This window comes from Anabas testudineus, chromosome 23 (genome assembly GCF_900324465.2).
Source record: "Anabas testudineus chromosome 23, fAnaTes1.2, whole genome shotgun sequence".
Classification (NCBI taxonomy): Eukaryota; Metazoa; Chordata; class Actinopteri; order Anabantiformes; family Anabantidae; genus Anabas; species Anabas testudineus.
The window spans coordinates 14,325,045-14,343,725 of record NC_046631.1 but is presented as its reverse complement, the minus strand read 5'-3'; the positions used below and the strand labels follow the sequence as shown (position 1 = coordinate 14,343,725).

General features: G+C 38.4%; 1 protein-coding gene across 3 annotated transcripts in view; it reads right to left on the bottom strand.

Annotated features, from left to right (window-relative positions):
• Positions 1-11,314: 11,314 nt before the first annotated feature.
• The window catches only part of ptprb (protein tyrosine phosphatase receptor type b), a 28,194-nt gene continuing 20,827 nt past the window's right edge, over positions 11,315-18,681 (bottom strand). For all 3 annotated transcript variants that reach the window (XM_026361676.1, XM_026361677.1, XM_026361678.1), the window contains exons 30-40: positions 18,081-18,161; positions 17,548-17,565; positions 17,368-17,449; positions 16,964-17,054; positions 15,931-16,007; positions 15,725-15,859; positions 15,461-15,583; positions 15,207-15,370; positions 14,740-14,875; positions 13,107-13,227; positions 11,315-12,422 (exon numbers count right to left, since the gene is read on the bottom strand). In XM_026361676.1, the coding sequence (XP_026217461.1) occupies positions 12,400-12,422; positions 13,107-13,227; positions 14,740-14,875; positions 15,207-15,370; positions 15,461-15,583; positions 15,725-15,859; positions 15,931-16,007; positions 16,964-17,054; positions 17,368-17,449; positions 17,548-17,565; positions 18,081-18,161 (1,051 nt within the window). In that variant the 3' untranslated portion in view covers positions 11,315-12,399. The remainder of the gene's footprint in view (positions 12,423-13,106; positions 13,228-14,739; positions 14,876-15,206; positions 15,371-15,460; positions 15,584-15,724; positions 15,860-15,930; positions 16,008-16,963; positions 17,055-17,367; positions 17,450-17,547; positions 17,566-18,080; positions 18,162-18,681) is intronic.

Sequence of the window (18,681 nt, the reverse complement as noted above, 5' to 3'; positions counted from 1 at the left end):
TTTTTTCCAGCAGTTGACCTATAACCCCTCCTCTCTGAGGTGATATACACTGATTACCTGCTTCTACCAATGAATATAAAGAGACAAAAGCTTCATTGTTCACATACTTGCGTACTTTCTGTGTATTCGGAGGAAGACTAAAGGAAGCATTAGGGCATCGAATATCTTCCTTGTGAATTTTCGCTTTTTCACAATGTAAACAGAAACTATGGCGACACGACGGGAGGTTCCAGTGTTGTTGATGTCGATGTCATGGCTGCAGGTTATTCTGGTATGTTGTGGTTCTGACACTGCTTCCTCTGGTCATGTGCTGAATTTCATCTTTCATGTAGCATTAATTCTGAGAACGTGCTCAACAAACACAGGACACTCAAGGTAGCTGTGATACAAACCTGCAAATACTAAAAATAGTTTTAAAGAGTAATTAACTGAGCTCCAGTCAAAGCTCAGTTTCACTTATTACTCGTCATCGCACAGACTGGTCAATGTGTTTGAATCTAGATTTTCACTCTAATTAAGATGATTGAACACGTGTTGACAGTGTTCAATCAGTAAACTCTGAGGAAGGGGACACGACAGCTCTGGGATAAAAAACAACACATGTCGATGCCTCGAGCCTTTCAAACGCTGCCTTCAGCAGTAATGGGGGCAAAATGTAGACCATGTGAAAAAAGTAGGGTGAACAAAGTATAAATCCCTGTAGATGGTTCACAGCTCTACAGAAATGAGAGTCTACTGTCTCACTCCTCACAGCAGTGACTGAAGGGTCAGTTTTTACATTTTCTGCTGGTGGTTTGTATTTTGAATTCAGCCGTAAAAAACGGAGAAACCTTTGAGAACGTGTGTTTAAGCAATAAGGAAAGTATTTATTTGACCTCTGCCCACCAGGAGGATTTGCAGAAAGCAGGAGCCCACCTGTGATTTCAGTGCTGTTCTATAATAATATAACATCATAATCAAACCATAATGATCTAACATCTGTTCCTGTAGAACACACATAGTCAGAGTTCTGTGGTTAAACTAACAGGGAAACTACATTCGATTGATGGCACCGTTTATAATGAGTACGAGTATTAAAAAAGTCTTTAATTAAAACTTACAAAGACTTTATTCATGGTGACAAATGATTTAATGCACTATATAGATTTAAAAGGTATTAATAACAACAGCTTTGGAGTTGGCAGATGTGCAGAATAATCATGAAAAACTGCTGCACATCTGGACCTGAATCCTGATTATTAACTTTTAAAGCTGCAGACTCAATTTATAAATGATATATAAATTCAGATGTACTAACATTAATAAATCTATAGGGTATGAAATTCTTCCTCATGTCCCACAGTTTAACATTATTAAATTATGTATTATCCATTAATGAAGTCATGACAGCGTCATGGAGGTGGAAACTCTTCCTGCACTCGTCCAACCTGGCAGCAGATCAGAATCTCTATCTCTAAAACAGCATCACTGTCAGTGTAACGTGGTCCTAACGAGCCGTGTGAGCTCCGTTTGTTAGTATCAGTGTATAAATGTAATCAGTTCTTGTCTTTTTTAATCTTTGTCTTCGTATGTCGTGTTTCTAGAACAAGTGAAGCAGCACTGAGTGAACGTGGAGTTATTTTTTAAGTAAAATAACTTTCAAAGGCTGAATTTGAGTCTAACTGACATTTTGCCCTTCAGCTAAGTTAACAATAGACCTGCTATCACGAAACATGATTCATCCTGTATCAGAGGGAGTTTTCATCCTCAACTACTGTCTCCAAATTTCTACCGCCGCCTTTCCAACACGCCTGACAGGCTAAAAATTACCTGGCGTGAAACTACATGTTGCTTAGCAACAGCCACAAGACCGAGCAGTGTCGCTGCCAGTGATAAATGAAGCAGCCGAACTTCAGCCTCGTCTCTCTGTGAACTGACTGTTGATGTAAATACATCTTTTCCTCCTCAGGTTCAGCTGTGGGACTGTGTTTCATCACCGTGTTCTGTGGTAAACTGTTCGTAGCTCATTCTGTTTGTGCAGCTCCTGTTGAAAACTGTGTCTCTGATTTGTGAGCAGTTTGACTTTAACCTGAGCAGGAGTGCTAACATGCAGCCTGTGGTGAACAAGGATGGGCTGAAAAACCAACTGTATGGAAGACAGTCATTTTTACCTCATACGTTGTATAAACTGTGTTTTCAAGTGTCATTATTCTCAGTCTTTACTGGAGTTTGTAGTTTTTGTGCAAAACCGAGTTGTCCTCAAACAAATCAGCTCGTTTTACATGTAGAGCTGTTGTCAGACACTTGAAGGAAGCAGAAACATGAGAAACCAGAGAGACTCCACGCGTGTGGTGTTGACTGCACATGGGTCTGTTACATACAAAACAAAATGAGAAATAACTGGTGCACATGTAAATTGTGGAGATTGTTCATGTTCATGTTCTCTCCCTGCTCATAGTGTCCTGTTCTTATACCTGGTACCTGTGGGTAAATGTTTACTCAGTGTAGAAGTGAAGGCTCACGTCGTGTTAGGGGATTCAAATCAGGCCCTAACGTCCGCCTTTGGTTGCGTTTTACAACATGATGAAACTTTTAAAGGTGTCAGTGAAACACAAACTGGACTGGTTGAGTTGAAATGACTTGTTTGACTCCATGAATGTAGAAAGACCAGAGCAGGAACTACTGATGTAGCTTCATGAAAACACTGTCAGTGCCTGAAGAACCAAACCAAGCGTTTCCTCCCTTCGTCCTGATTATTCCATTTCCTTTCTTCTGTCACATCTTTCTCAACTTTTCTCTTCCTCTTTCTTCTCTTTTCCTTTGTTCTTCCTTTCTTGTCCTTGTACAGTTTTTGTGCTTCAAAGTTAAAATCATGTCAGATTGAAAACAACTGTTCTGACAAATCAGTGACACAAACAACAAAGTGAAATTATAGAAAGCTTCATTCCAATCAAGGGTTCAGCTGTGTAACGTGAATATAAAGCCATCACATTGTCCTTTCTTACCCAGAATCATCTGTCCTCTCCAAAGAAAATGTAGCTTCACCGTAGCATTTCTGTGTATTTTTACGAGACCTGTCGTGTGTTTCTGTCACAGATGAATCATGTTAGATTTCCTATCTGAAGCCATAAGCTAAGCTGTGAACTGCAGTAGCAACGAAACACTGTATTTTGCTTCTTTACAACAGTAGAAAGAATTAGATTTTATTCTGACAGCTGACATAAGAAACGTCTGTTAGTTACTGTTCGGTCCTTCATTTACTGTGTTAGTATTATTTTTATGTATCTTACTTTTTACGTTCATACCTTTGCACTTTGCACTGTGTCGTCTGCAGGTACTTTGTTGTCTTTCATCTCTTTTTAACCTCGGCTGTGTACAGTACCACGTGACCCAGGTAGCCGCTTCGCCCGTGTTTTATTGATAACTATAGTGCCTGATAGACTTTATCTTTAAATAAAAACACATTTTGTCTTCAAACTCAATGTCGCACTGCAACTTTTTCTCACTTCTGGATTCATTCATGTGTCCTATAGAATTTAATTACATACTGGCCCAAACCATGGTGTCCATTGACTCCTATAGATCAAATAAATTGTCTCTTTAAAGTTGCTGGAACATGATTTGACCACAACCTCCTCAATATGTTCTTGAGTGAATGCAGAACAACCAAATGTTCAGCTGCTAGATGAGTGTTGGTGTTAATGTAAATGTTTAACCTGCCCAGTGAAATACATTGCAGCTCAAGTCATTGGAAAATAATCAAACAACTCTGAACAAAAGATGGAAAAGAGGAAGGAGAAAGATGAATAAAAATGAAAAAGACAGGAGGGGGCAAAAGAAGACTGAAGACATAACTAAAATGCTGAGAGACACCTCACAGATTTTCTAATGACACAGGATTATTGTTTTTTCTGAGTTCGTCTGTCCTTTCATGTCCTCCCTCTGCTTTATTCTCATCTATTCTTTTATTCACTACTCAGACCCGAGAGTTGAATGGTCTCCTACCAGATTAGGGAAGGACACACACACTTATATTGTCTTAGTCCGACCACTTGTTCTTTCTAATCAATGAATATTTATTGACTCATACAATCCCACATTGACCCTGTCTCACCTTGAACAGGTGTTTATACCACAACTCCTCCCAAAGCTCCTCAAACACAGGACGAGGTAGAAGCAGGGCAGCCTTATACTGGGCCTGTGCTGAAACAGCGCCCCCTGGATTTCAATAGGTGGGAACATAGGTAAGTCTGCGTGGTGAAACAGGGTACTGCACTCCTAATGTCTTAAACGGGCTACTTTTTGTTAAATCATACATTTACTTATTTATTCATTTATTGTTCGATTGTTTTTATCACTATTTTACCATTAAGGTGGTACAAAACTGAGGTCAAGTGCATAAAGTAAGAAAACAGAACAAGTCGCTCCACATAATTCAGGAATTTACCTTGAAGAGTTGCAGGTTTTTAAGTTTTCTGATTTATTCCAATGAATGATTTAAACTTCTCTTAACATTAAATGGTGTTTTGCAATCAGCGCCTACTAATAACGAATTCGGCTTAGTTATTGCTCCAAAAAGATAAACAACTACAGGCTCAACACTGTTGTGCTAACGTTAGCTGTTGGTCAAACCTGGCAACTCAACGCAGTTGTTTAGCAGCGTTGATTAGAAGCCAGGTGGAAGTTGACGGTTGTTAATAAGAGACATGTCGCTGACGAATAGACGACTTCCAGAAACATTGACACTCAAATGAAAGAACTGGAAATATGCATTTTATGTCACTTTTCAGAGAATTCTCCAGTATTTACTGCTAATGGTCGCTCGTTACGTGTTTGGTCGAGTGGAAGCTGAGCTAGCTAACGTTAGCTGGTAGCTAGCGGGAAATGACGGACAAGACAGCAGCAGGTGTTCGTGATGGTTTTGGACTTGGACATGGCCCATTTCGGCTTCAGACGGTAGGAAAGAGCTGGCTTCACGTCGAAAAACAGTGAGTAATATAAATAAGATTTGTTTGTTTATTTATTTATGTATTTATTAATATGTAGTTTATTTGGGTAACGTTAGCTAACGTTAGCTTAAACGTTCCGCTCTGTGACGCTGGCGGATGTTTAATCTGCTCAGCAGCTGTTTTCAGAGGTTTCTGCTGCTTTAAAACACTTTTTGTGAGCTGCTGTCATTTGTTACTGAAACATTAATTCGGTGTCTGTTGGAGGTTTTCATTAGTTTTTGGACGAGTTTTCTGTTTGGATCTGTTTGTATAAAATATTTCTGCTTCCTGCTGGAAAAACAACCTCCAGACTGCAGAAAATCTGCTGCTGTTGTTTTAGTTTAGAAGATTTGCTCCATATTTAGGTGTTTTTGTGTTTTTGTCATGTAAAAAGTGGTGAAACTGTGTTAAGATATAAGACAGACATCACCTAAAGTGCAGGTGATCTTACTGTGTGCTGGAAAAGCAAAGGATCAAATGTAAAACGTGTTTCTTATGACACACAACATTAAATGTTAGCCTTAATCACAAAAAGTGAAGATGAACGTTGTAGTGTGTGAGATTGATTAAAAAATGATCTGGGCATTTTTCTTCTGCAGTTTATGTGTCAGCATTTGGACAAATGAAATGTTTTTTGTCTGGCATTTTTTATCTTAGGTCTCAGTTATTCAAAAGCTCTGTGACCAGCTTGAATCTGCATCATGTCTTTTAAGATTTAAACACCGACAGCATCCTTATCTCTATTTTAGCTAAGTTTACTCTAGTAACACTATGAATCTAATGAACTTTGACGTATGTGGACTTTACAGTTGTATCATCTGCTGAATCATGGGCTCAATACACACCAATAAGACTTTTTGCCTGTCTGAGTATCTATTGCTACAAGACTGTACCGATAGATACTAGGATTTGTTTGCCATGTTTTCACGTTGGTACATTGGCTGGTTAAGCCTCGTATAGAAGATTTTCATATTCTTACCATTCCCGTGCAGTGTTGGTTCCCATTCGGTGAAACAAGCTGTCATCTCGTGTTTTTGAAGCCAAACCAGCTCCATGTGAGTGAGGATGGTAATTAAATGTAATGAAGCAGTAGACTATAAGGCTGATGGTGTCTGGATTTTGTCTCCTAGTGATGTTTGGTTTTCATTTGTAACGTCAGTCTTGCTGTTTTATCCAGCTACAGTAGCTTAGCTTAGCTTGTGCTTGTGACCCTGTACGTCCATGTTATACCAGCTCACTGCAGCTATAACTAAACTGTTCTGCTAAAGTACACGAGAGGGTGAATGTTTCGACTCTCAAAGTGTGTTTTGTTTGTTTTTTGGAAAGTGAGTGATAAACAACACTGAAGATATTATCATAGACGATACATCACACAGCCATAGTCACTACTTTCATTTTCTAACAGTTGTTTTTTAACACCATACCCACATGCATCTGCTAAACTGAGCACTCATCTCAGGATGAATAAAATTTAATCCCTCTACAACAGTGGTGTCTTACTGACGCCGTCTTCCTTCAGCTTTAATCGTCTCTCATTTTAACAAACATCGATCAGTGGGAGCAGCTGATGTAGTGTTTGGATGGACTGAAGACTCTTTCTCCTCTGAGGCCGTTTACTCTTCTCTCCAGCCCATAAATATGAACAACACTGCCATCAGCAGAACGAGAACTTAATTAAGAGCAGTACATCAGCTAGAGCTATCCTCTCCTCAGTGCTGACATAGAACAGAAACACCTAAAATAACCTTAAACTGTCTTTTAAACAAGAGCTGCGCTTAGTAGTGGTTCCCAAACGGAGGCATGATACACAGGAGAGAATAAAAACATGTTGTGTCTGCTGTTTTACACACAGAGCTGTCAAACATTTGTTTCGTGATAAGTTATCAGAGTTTATCAAATGTGAAAATCTGCCCCTTTTCAGTGCGTGTTAGTTTATACCAGAGATGTTTGGACTGATGGACTGACAAATTAAACGACACGATGACGTCAACTTGAGCTGTTAAAAGCTTGGTTGTTTCTTTCATTTTGACAAAATAATCATGCAGCTGAGATAATAATCTGCACATTATTCAATAAGGAAAAGTGTAGTTATTTACAGGCCTAGTTGTTGCTTTTTTGAGAACCGATGTATAATTTTAGTCCTTTTTTCTCTGTGAGAAAATGCTACTTGTGATATAATTTTAAATAAAAGATTTAAACTAAAAAAAAGATATTGAAAATGACTCACATTTGCGGCTTTTAGTAAATTATGTCAATTACAATTAGATTAATTTAAATTGTGAACATCAGGGTGTATTGTGAGAATTGGATCCAGTGCCAACATTTTTTTTATTATTAATATGTGTAAACTAGTATATAGATATATACATTTCACTTCAATTTAGTCAAACTTTATCATATTTTATTCCAATCTTAATTTAGTCTTTTGAAAAATATAGTTATTAGTACTACACTAAATCACAGTAGGATCAAATGTCTTTTTCTGTTACTGTTCAATTTTGCTACTACTATGCAAAGGTTTTAAGTCTAGTCTTAAATGTGGAGAGGGTGTCTGCCTCCCGAACCTGAACTGGGAGCTGGTTCCACAGGAGAGGGGCTTGGTAGCTAAAGGCTCTGCCTCCCATTCTACATTTGGAAACTCTAGGAACCACAAGTAAACCTGCAGTCTGAGAACGTAGAGTTCTGCTTGGAAGATATGGAACTATGAGTTCTTTAAGATAAGATGGAGCCTGATTATTAAGGGATTTATAATTGAGGAGAAGAATTTTAAATTCAATTCTGGATTTAACAGGGAGCCAATGGAGAGAAGCTAAGGTAGGAGAAATATGATCTCTCTTACTAATTCCAGTCAGAACTCTGGCTGCAGCATTTTGGATTAACTGGAGGCTCTTTAATGAGTTATTGGGACATCCTATTAATAATGAATTACAATAGTCCACTCCTACTTTTAACAATATTCCTCAGGTGGTAGTTCTATAACTCTGAGATTCTTCAGTCCAACTTTATGTCATCTAGGGTGAGAACGTGATTAGACATAGTGTCTCTGAGATTTTTAGGCCCTAACAGTATAACCTCTGTCTTGTCTGGATTTAGGAGAAAGAAATTGGAGGACATCCAGGTCTTTGTCTTTTAAGCAGCTTGAAGTTGATTAGTTGCTAATTGATTAGTTTCTTCTGGTTTCATAGATAAGTATAGCTGGGTATCATCTGGATAACAATGGAAATTTAGAGTGTTTCCTAATAATATTGCCTAAGGGGGACATATATAAAGTGAAAAGAATCAGTCCGAGCACAGCTTTTTGATCGCATAGTTATAATTATAATTTTAGCAGTAAAGAGAGTTGAGGCTCAACAGAATGATGACTCTTTGTCAGCCTGGCTGAAAAGAAACTGTTGACTCTTAATCAATACCAGACTTTAAACCTGACACACTAAATCACTTTTTTTATTTGCAGACTGAATTACAGCATTTTTTAGATGTTGGCTCAGCTTATATTACATTATTAGTGCTATTGCGCATTTAAGCTCCTCTATTTGACAAAAGACGAGGGGATTGAGCTCAAATGATCTTCTCTGGTAATGTCTCTGTAATATCCAGGTAACAGTGTGTGTGAAAAGTAAGAAATATAAAATGTCAGTGTTTCTGATCCTGGTGCTGTTGAAAGGTCAGCTCTGTAATGTTCTGCACCACCATTAAAACTCAGACCAGACTCGACCACTATCTCAGAGCAATAAATCACTGCCAGGAAGCGCCGACTGGAATGAGAACGAGTTTCCCTTAAAAAAATAGTTTTATTAGGCCAAGTTCAGCTTCAGGTCAACGGCAAGAAAGAGGCTGAGTTCTGTGAAGGCAGACGTTTGGATCATTGGGCTGATTGTGACTGTCATTAAATCCTCCTTCAGTTGGAAGTTAAAATCATACAGAGAGAAGCTGCAACAACCAGTGAGAACATTGTAAAACGTCTGTTACACTAACTGATCGTTTAAAATCAGTTAGTGTAACAACTGTAAAGTTGAGCAGTAAGATGAGTAACGATAGTCAGAGGACAAAGTCGGACTTAAAGGCTCATATTCAGCTTTTAATGTTGTGATGTAGCATAAATACTTTTATGTAGTAGTGTGTTCGTGTTACGCTCAGAGGTCGATGTGTCTCACAGAAACAGTTTTATCAGCTGTAGAGGGAAATTAACTTTTACTTTTTCGTTCACTACCATAACTGCTTGTAAATACATTTTTAGTTTTGTTGTGTTTCATTATTTATTCTCAACTTTCGCCCTGTTTTTATTCATCAAGTCCAGATTGTGTGTTTGCAAACCAGGCGAATAGAACAGATTCTGATTGGGTATCAGAATTTTAACCACAGGTTTTCTCCTTGTTCTCTCTCGACAGCCGGTGACGTCCTGCAGCCGGAGAAGCACCACCCTTCAACTACACCCACACATAGATCCACAACCATCAGAGCATCAAACCAACGCACTGAGACCTCTGCTGGACAGGTAAGACAGGAAACACAGCACACCCTTAAAAACATGTATAAAAGTAGAGTTTTTTAATTTAGACAGATCTAATAAATGCTTTTAATCTGATCCTTAGTGGAAACAAAAACAACCTGGTTGGTGTAAAACTACTTATTTATGTAAAAATTAAAAATGTTCAAGGTAAAATTTAAAGAAGGTTTTATGTTAAAAATGCTATATATACTGACAATTGTGGGAAATTTCTTTTTAGCAGCAATAAGATAAAACCAAAGGATTGAAACAGAAACACTATTGTTTGATCAACTTTATCAGCAGTGAACCAACAAAAGCAATAAAAAAATAAATGTAATGTTCCCGGCGACAGCTAAGAAGAAAAATGTCATTGCCAACACAAATAGTACAGAAAATAAAATTTTTGTGACAGCAGTTAAATTTTTATGAAACAATTATAAGTGGTGTAGTACTACAGTACTATTTTACTTTTACTCACTGCTGCAGTGTTACTAGGTATTGAGTTAGAAAATATTAGGTGTAATGTTGATATCAACGGGAAAATTAGTTATGGTTCAGAATAGGTCAGGCTTAACAAAAAACCAGGTGAGGATGTGAGGAGTCAACGTCTGGATCTGTCGTTCGTCTTTGAGTGCATTGTCAGGACTGACACGAAGCTCTCGGGATGTTGGGTTGTTTTTTAACTTTGCTTCTGTGTAAACCTGAGTCAGGACAGATTGGAGGATGAGCTGGATGTTGGGTCCTGAGGGATTTTGGATCAGGGCTCCTCGCCTCTTTTAAGCTACTGATAGCTGCTGTATCTGGGTGACCCAGTTCTGCTCCGGCCCTAGCTCAATATGGAAATCAGAAGTTTGAAAATCAGCTCCACAAATGCAGAGTAGAAACGGATAAAGTTCTTAGTGGTTGTGTTGTTTTATCTCAGAAAAAGTGGTCGTTAGTGGAAGTCGTCAAACTGATCAGTGTTGTGGAAGATTCAGACTTTTTGATTAGACACACAGGATAGAGTGAGGAGTGGCAGAAAGAAAAGTACAAGAATAGATCTCCTTTGTTTCCTTTTTTAATCAAATCCATCGTGCTGCTGATTGTTAATCTTCTACAAGACTTTTAACAATTAATTAATCAACGGAAGAATTATCTGAAACTATTTTGAAAATTAAATGATCAGTTTTAATTATTGTTTCACCAGCAATAATATTTATAATAGTAATAATATTTTTTCTCTATAACAGTCCAGTAAAAAGTGAAAAATAATTCAAGCTGATGTTTTTAAAATTGTCCAACAAACAGCCCAAAACCTAGAGATGTTCAACAATAATAGAAAACAAAAGAAAAGTGTTTAATTCTAACTCTGAAGTAACTGGAACTAAAGAATGTCTGTCATTAGTTTTTTTAAAGTAAACAAACTATAAAGGTCAAAGAAACAAAATCTCTGTTGTAATTAACTTCTGAAATTCTCAGGATTTATTTGGAACTGTACAGAAATCTATTAATGTTTTTAAGAAAAGCAAAACTAATACAAAGGTTTGAAGTGATCAATTTGAAATTTATCTAAAAAGCTTAAACACTATCAAAGTTATAATTATGAAGCTAAAAAGAATGAAATTGTAAATGTATGGATATATCACAGGTAGAGTGAAATATTCTGTAAAGGCTATAAATGTTAATCTAATCTAATCTCCACATAATGTATATAAGTTATGTAGAAATTCTTCTAATGGTTTAAAACTATGAAATTCTCATGTTTATTATAATAAATTATGGAAAAGTTTAAATGTAAAGATGCAGTAAGAAATCCAGTAAATATGTTTAGAAAAGCGTAGAATAATTATTGTGAAAAAATTTACAAAAAACACAGAAATAATTTGGCAGCATTTTTAATTGTGATCCAGTTTACAGCAAGGTAAAAAAAAACTGCTTTATACAATCTGTCAGGACTGGTCAACTGCACCTAATATATTCAAAATATTTAATAAAATATAATTCATAAAATGATCCAGCAGTTGAGTCACACAGGGTTTACCAAATAGTTCTCAAATTAGATGTGGATTTTCCCACTTATAAAATAAAAAAGCTGATTTATTTTGTTCATACTTTTTAAAATAAACTACTCAGGTATAGTAACAATAAAGCAAAAATTGATATCCTCTAAATTATATAACAGAACTCCACTTAATTTTAAAAATAGTGTTTAGTATACGGACAATTATTTAAATTCATTTAAGATTAAGCAACTTATGACTATATTAGATGGTGTCATATAGAATTTATTTTTAGAAACAAACTCTAAAAGCAGTAGTCGCAGCTTATGTCTGAATACAGCAGGTTATAATTTCTTGCAGCTACATGACGCAAGAAATTCAACATTTATTCATTATCATATAAAAAAGTATTACATCAATATTTACATACAGCAACATGTGTAAGTCTTTAAATAAACAGCTTATATGGAGCAGTGAGTGAGAACATACAAAATTAACAGACTGTATAAAAATAGATGGCTCTTTCCTTCTGAAGATGTTGATAACTGATGAGCTGCAAACATCAGATCAGATATTTTTAATCTGAGAACAACACTTATCAATATCTTCAGGTTATTCCAAATTATTTTCCAATTTTTGTGACACCTAATTCTGAAATGTGGACAACAGGTCACTAAAATACTAATTTACCTGTTAGTTTGTTCTTATATCAAATATAGAATGTTCTCCGTTTACACTCAAAGTATTTTTAGTTTTAATTTCTTTTCTGTAGTTTTCATAACATACTGGAAAATATCAAGAACTTTATGTAGAAAGCAAAAATTAAAGGACTGGAGAGAAATGGTAAATATTAACCAGTATCTCTTCATTTGTGCTTTTGTTGCTGGTTCGTCCGTTTTCTGACGTGTAGCTAGACGAAGGTTAACGGAGAAGTTTCTGTCGATCAGGAAGTGTCATCGTCTGTTCAGCGTCCAGTGTAGATGAAATCTGAAGAGATAAATGTAAAATTAGTTTAATGTTTTACTTTGTGTAAAGATTAAAACATCTTGATTAATGTGGTGTTTTGTTTACTACAGTGGTTCTAAAAGTCAGTCCCCCTGTCCTGATTGTTTCCTAACAGTCCCAGCTGATGACTTGGATCGGGTGTATTCAGTCAGAAGCTGTAAGATGCATGTGGTCCAGGTCATCAGCTGTTAGGAAACTAACAGGACAGGGGGACTGACTTTTAGAACCACTGATGTAATATAAATTGATCATTAGCAAACTGAGTTAAATATTCTGTTTGCAGTGGATTTAATGTAGATCAGGTTATTACGACGTGTTTACTTCAGTTTTAAAAAACAGATACGGTGACAGTCACCGACTCGTGTTGACACAAACTGTGAGCAGACTTTGATTTTTCGGTCCCGTCTGTGTAGAGATGGTCACCTCACCGTGACCCTGAATCCTTATTTGTTAATGAGGTCATTCTATCACCCAGCGGTCCATGCTCCAAGTTTGCCTTTTTATCCACAAATATGAAAATTCCTAAATAGTTCTGGGCTGTAAGCTGTAGTTCCTGAGATTCAGCATGTTTGGCCTAAATATCCTGGAACTACAGCTCACAGCCCAGAAGTATTTAGGATTTTTCAGATGTAAAGGTTTAGGATTGTGTGTTTGTGCTAGTCTCACCACGACAGTAGCCAGGGTTGAAGTTTTCATAGATGGGGTACAGAGGATTCTCCTGTTCACTGCGATGCTTTCTGGCTCTCAGGACGTCTCGAACACACTGGTACAGGAAGGCATACTGACACTGCAACACACAGAAATCAGTTTGAAGGGTGAGTTTAGACGTGCATTTGTTTTTCTTATTTGACTTGAGTAAGTAGATAAGATACTTATTTCAACACTGTGTTGTTTTTAGTGACGTTTATTCCTGGACAGAACTGGTTCACCTGATTGTAACCGTGGTTGTAGATCTAATTGTATCTGTGTCAGTGATGCTGAGTTTGTCAGGATTTGTAGTCCTAGTTTTATCTAATACTAGTTGGGGTTCTAGATGTAGTTTGGTCTGTGTTTAGCTTTGATCATGACCAGTATTGGTTCTGGCTTCACTGTATTTTAATGTATCTGTGTAAACCGTTTTTTGGACTAGTGAAGTATCTGGAAGTTGAGTCACGACAAGTGGACTTCCTCCTTGTCAGGTCGAAACGTTTCAGAGCGTCTTCACTGGACCAAAGACACTATACTGCTCATCTTGTGTTTTGGAGTCTCTGCCTGAATGTGTTGGTGGGTTTGAAGTAGATGCCTCTCTCTCTTCAATTGGGCTTCTGTGGAGGTGGGGTTAGGACCCTGAACCATAGAGCGCAAAACCTCCCCCTCCCTAAGAAGGAAGAGAGATGGGCATCTGAAGATGGCTCCTAAGACCTGTGGACCCCAACAAGTCATCTGCAAAACCTGGTCCCTCCATACATGGCTGGGGTTTCAGAGAAGCTGAAAAGGATTTTCAGAAGAACACGCTTGTCTACTTCAAAGCCACCAACACATTCAGGCAGAGACTCCAAAACACATGCTCTGAGCTGTAAACTGGAGAAACCAAACAGCTGGAGTAACACCTCAGGACCTGGATCAGCTGTGGACCTTCATCTTAAAGATGAGGACAGTGATGTTCACATATTGGACAGAGAAGACCAGCAGTTTGAGAGAGAGAGAGAGAGAGAGAGAGGGGGGAGCCTTGCATGTGCAAATCAACAGACATGGAGGACTTGGACACAACCTGTGTTCTGTTTATCGCGCTGCCCTTTCATCCATCCCCAGAAACACCCGATTTACAGCTGCACCAGGTTGGACTCACCTAACGACCCATTTTAGGGGATAAGAGGGGTTGGACAGAGGTGGGACCATCACATCCTTAGTTTCATCTAACGAGTCTATTCAGGAGGGGTGGAGTGAACCAACCTGCAGCATTAATTAGTGTCTCTGACCAACTGTCTTCAGACTGAAGAAGCTACTTGATGAGCAGTGAAACGTTTCGACCTGACAAAGAGGAAGTCCACTTGTCGTGACTCAACTTCCAGATTTTACTGTGTAGATGAGGTTATGTGTGTTACCTTAAACAGAAATCGTACTTTATAATTGATACTGTTGTTGACTACTCTACAGTAAATGCAGCATGTTTAAAGTGATGTTTCTATTCAGTATCTTCTGGTGTCTGAGCCCTGGTTTTAGTGTAAAGACATTAATCACGTGGACGTAAATGTGGCTCCAATTTTGTGACAACTTAGTTGAAAAGGCAGAAGGTTACTGCACAGTGTGGGTGGTGTACCTCAGTCTGGACCATGTGCTGACGGTGCAGACGGAGGTCAAACACACAGCCGTACAGGTCGATGGTTCCTTTAGAGTCCAGCTGCTGCAAAACCCGATCCAAGGCGATAAATGTTCCTGTGCGCCCGACACCAGCACTGAACACACAGTCAGAGAGAAACTGCACTTATCTTCCAGATTAATGTACAACAGCATTTGAATGAATCCTGTGATTTGGATTTCAGTTATTTTTAACTTTGTCATTATTATTGTTATTCAGCAATCGTGAGTTCAAGTCTGTTCTATTTGATTAGTCTTTACATTTCAAATGAAAAACTCTGTGCATGTGTTTTATCCCCGGTTTGGTCCAAAGTTAGCAGTGTAAGTTTTAGCAGGGTGGTTGTTGTTGTTGTTGTTGCTTCTTCTGATTTGCTTATTTGTTCTTATAGCAGTGCTTCAGGAGTTAAGAATAAACACACACAGTCCTACCTGCAGTGCACAACTGTGGCTCCAGTGCTGGGTGATCGGTCCATGTAGTCTCGGACCGTCCTGACAAACTGGATCAGGGACTGTGTGCTCTCTGGCACTCCGTGATCAGGCCACACAGTGTAGTGGAAGTGACGCAGCACCCGAGGGTAACTACAGCTGTTCTCCTGTGAGAACAAACAAAATAAATCGATCATTGACTAATAAACTAATAACTTCTTTACTATAGTTGAACTGGTGACAAATGGACTAGGTACCGATGTGATCTTGAACTCTCTGATGGTCCACTCCGGCAGCACGGACTCAGACAGCATCTGAATAACCAGGTCACCATAGTACAGAGGTTCTCTGTCTGCAGGCCAGTACTGATCACACTTCACCTGTAAACACCCCGTTTACACATGTAAAGGCTTTGTTGAAACTTTTCTTCTAACGTTACAGCTTGTGATTAGATTCATATTGATAAATTATAGATTCATGGTGATCGGCTACAGCTATTTCACTTATTAGGATCCACTTACGCGTCCTTTCTCCACACACTGAGTCACCATGACCACGTTGTAGACGCTGTGCTCCCACACCATCCGCCAGAAGTCGTCTTTAGTGCCGGGCAGTGGGCCCTGGGTGGCGATGTACTCCCTGCGGTAGTTATTACCCTGCACACGGAGGAGAGAGGTTTTACTACAGTTTGTTTCAGGGTGTCTGTGTGGAACGTGTGTGTACGTACTGGTATGTAGCTGGCGTTGATGTAGTCGGAGCAGGGGTCGTCCTCTAGGTACGACAGTTTGACTCTGGTAGAATCATCTAGAAGAAAAAAACATTAATTTAATAATTCACTGGATAAACTGTGACATATTATGATTTTAACAAGTTTGTTTCAGCTTAGTTCCTGTTGCAAAATGTGAAATTGGAATTTAATATAAACCCAACTGAAAATAGACAATTACTATCAGACAACCATTTAGACTTTACACAGCCACGAGTATAAATCTAAAGATGTCGCCTCTTATCAACGTTACTACAAACCCACAGATACTGAGTTTACCGTTCTGATGACTGAAGCAGATATTTTTAGCTCAGATTTATTAGTTGTTCATTTCTGGGTATAAGAGAATAGTTGTTAAAACGAGGAGGTGAAGAGGTTCAGCTGTGACTCAACGGAAGAGGCAGAAACAATGATTAGTTTTACTATAAGTGAGGTTTCTGTCTCTCCTCTGTTAATAATGGAGCTGCTGATTTTAATGTCACCTTCTTTTCTGTTCCTAAAGAAAACTGGTTTCAGTTCCACATGACTGACTCTCAATTAAAAATAAAACTGCAAACTTAATTTGATTTTCAAAGACAACATTAGTAAATAATGCTTTCTGTAAGGATTCGTCAAACAAACTGAAACACACCAGGCTGAGTAAAGGGGGGGGGGCAGAATTAAACAGTCTGGAGGGTGACGGTGACAGAAAAATAAATAGTGGTAGGAAAGGACAGACCATCGTAAATATGAATATTTAACTGCTGCTGGGACTTTACTTCATATTCAGAATATTTAATTCATGTCTTGATCGCCTTGAGCCAACATCACTGTCACCATGGGAACAGGTGCCATCTAGTTAATTAAAGCTGTTAACGATGTTATCATAATGCTTTTCATCCTGACTGCCCCCCCCACACATCATCACTTGACGGAAGGAATAACTGACAGTTTTCATAAATAGAATTTTAAGTGTCACATTTTCTCCATCTGTCTCACACACAGTGGTACTAACATGGCAGGATGTTGTTGTAGCGGTTCTTTCCTCTGTTTTCTGGCAGTCGTGCGACATCCATCGTCTGCGTACGGCCGACGTCTTTCAGATCCTGGAAAACACCAAAATTAGCGCCGTCTTGAGACAAATTATTGTCATGTAGTTGGTCAGAGAGCAGCAGATTTCCACAAAACAGCTGCACAACCTTCATGGCCTGATACATTTGCCATAAAACAAACAGTGAGGTTGGTCACGCTGCAAAGTTAAATCAGAATCTCTGAATCAGATAGAAGACAAACAACCAAATGACTTAGGCTGTGAACTTACAATCAAATCAGTTAAATCACAGGTGATTCATGAATGAACCTAAAGGCTGCTGTGTTCTGGTCCAGTTGCCCAGCTCCTACTGATAAAGCATCGTTTACCTCAAACTCCTCAGACAGCAGGTAGTTGGAGTCGGCCTGTAGTTTGGTCAGATGGGACTCAAAGTGGCACAATTTGATGGGACTGGACAGAAACAGACAGGTGTTGGCCATGAAAACGTTTACAAATTATTAAATGTATAATTTAATGAAACAGTGTGAGAGGAGAACAAAGACTCGTACCTGGTGACCCGACGATTACTGCAGCAGGAAGAGAGACAGAGTTATTATTGTTCATACGAGCATTACAGCAAAGTTCAGTTTGAGTGTAGTTCATAGAAACAGTTGGAATGAGTCATAATTACTTTACTTGATAATTCCCAATGAATTTAGGAAACTAAACTGTTGATCAAAACTTGTAGTTGTATTATTATGTCCACTAAACCATTTCTGGTTTAAGTGTAAAAAGGACAAATCACCTGATGTAACTAAGGTGAGCAGGTACAACATGCAGCTAATTTAAATTACAACAGGGCCCATTTGGGATTTCCAGCCAAAATTAACAGCACGTAAATAACACAATTCAGCATGTTTTATGTTGTTTCCTTTTTAAAGCACAAACAGTAATGACTGGATGCTGTGGACGACGGTGGGTGAATGATGAAGTACTCAGAGGGAGAAAACACATTATTGGAAACTAATACTTCACACTGACACACTGGAAACTAATCTGTGTCTTTGTCTGTCATACGGAAGGAGAATGATGAAACACTCACCTCCTGACGCCCATATAAATCCCTGAAGCTGGAACCTCTTTCCACATACTCATCCTCATCACTGGGTTCTCCTGCACAGCCCTGTTGAAGTGCGCGCACACACACAACCATCCATTAGACAATATGTGCAGCCAAACTACACAGGGCAGCAGCACAGTATTTGTTCACCCCAATACACTTTCACTGTGTTTGATCCTCTTCAGTGTCTCTGTTCTGATGTAGCTTCTAATTCTGTCTTGTTGTTTACACAAGAAATGTACGGAGTTCAACCGTACCTCACATGACTAATATTGTTTGTGTCAGAATGTTGGAGTGACTCTGAACAACAGTTCATGAAGTTGGAACTGACCACTGATAACTTATGAGTAATGAGTTATTGTTACAGTAAATCAGCAAGGATTTGTCAGCCAATTGAATTTTCCTATTCACTAATGACTTTATGCTTTTTGCTACGTTATATCAGCAAATTTAGTCTTGAATGGTCAGAAACCATAGGAAGTATTCAGGAGAACCAGCACCAGTGATATTTGAGAGTGATTGTCAGTCACAACCCTAAAATACTGAGCTAAGAAGCTTGTTGATGATTCTGACCTCTACTGGT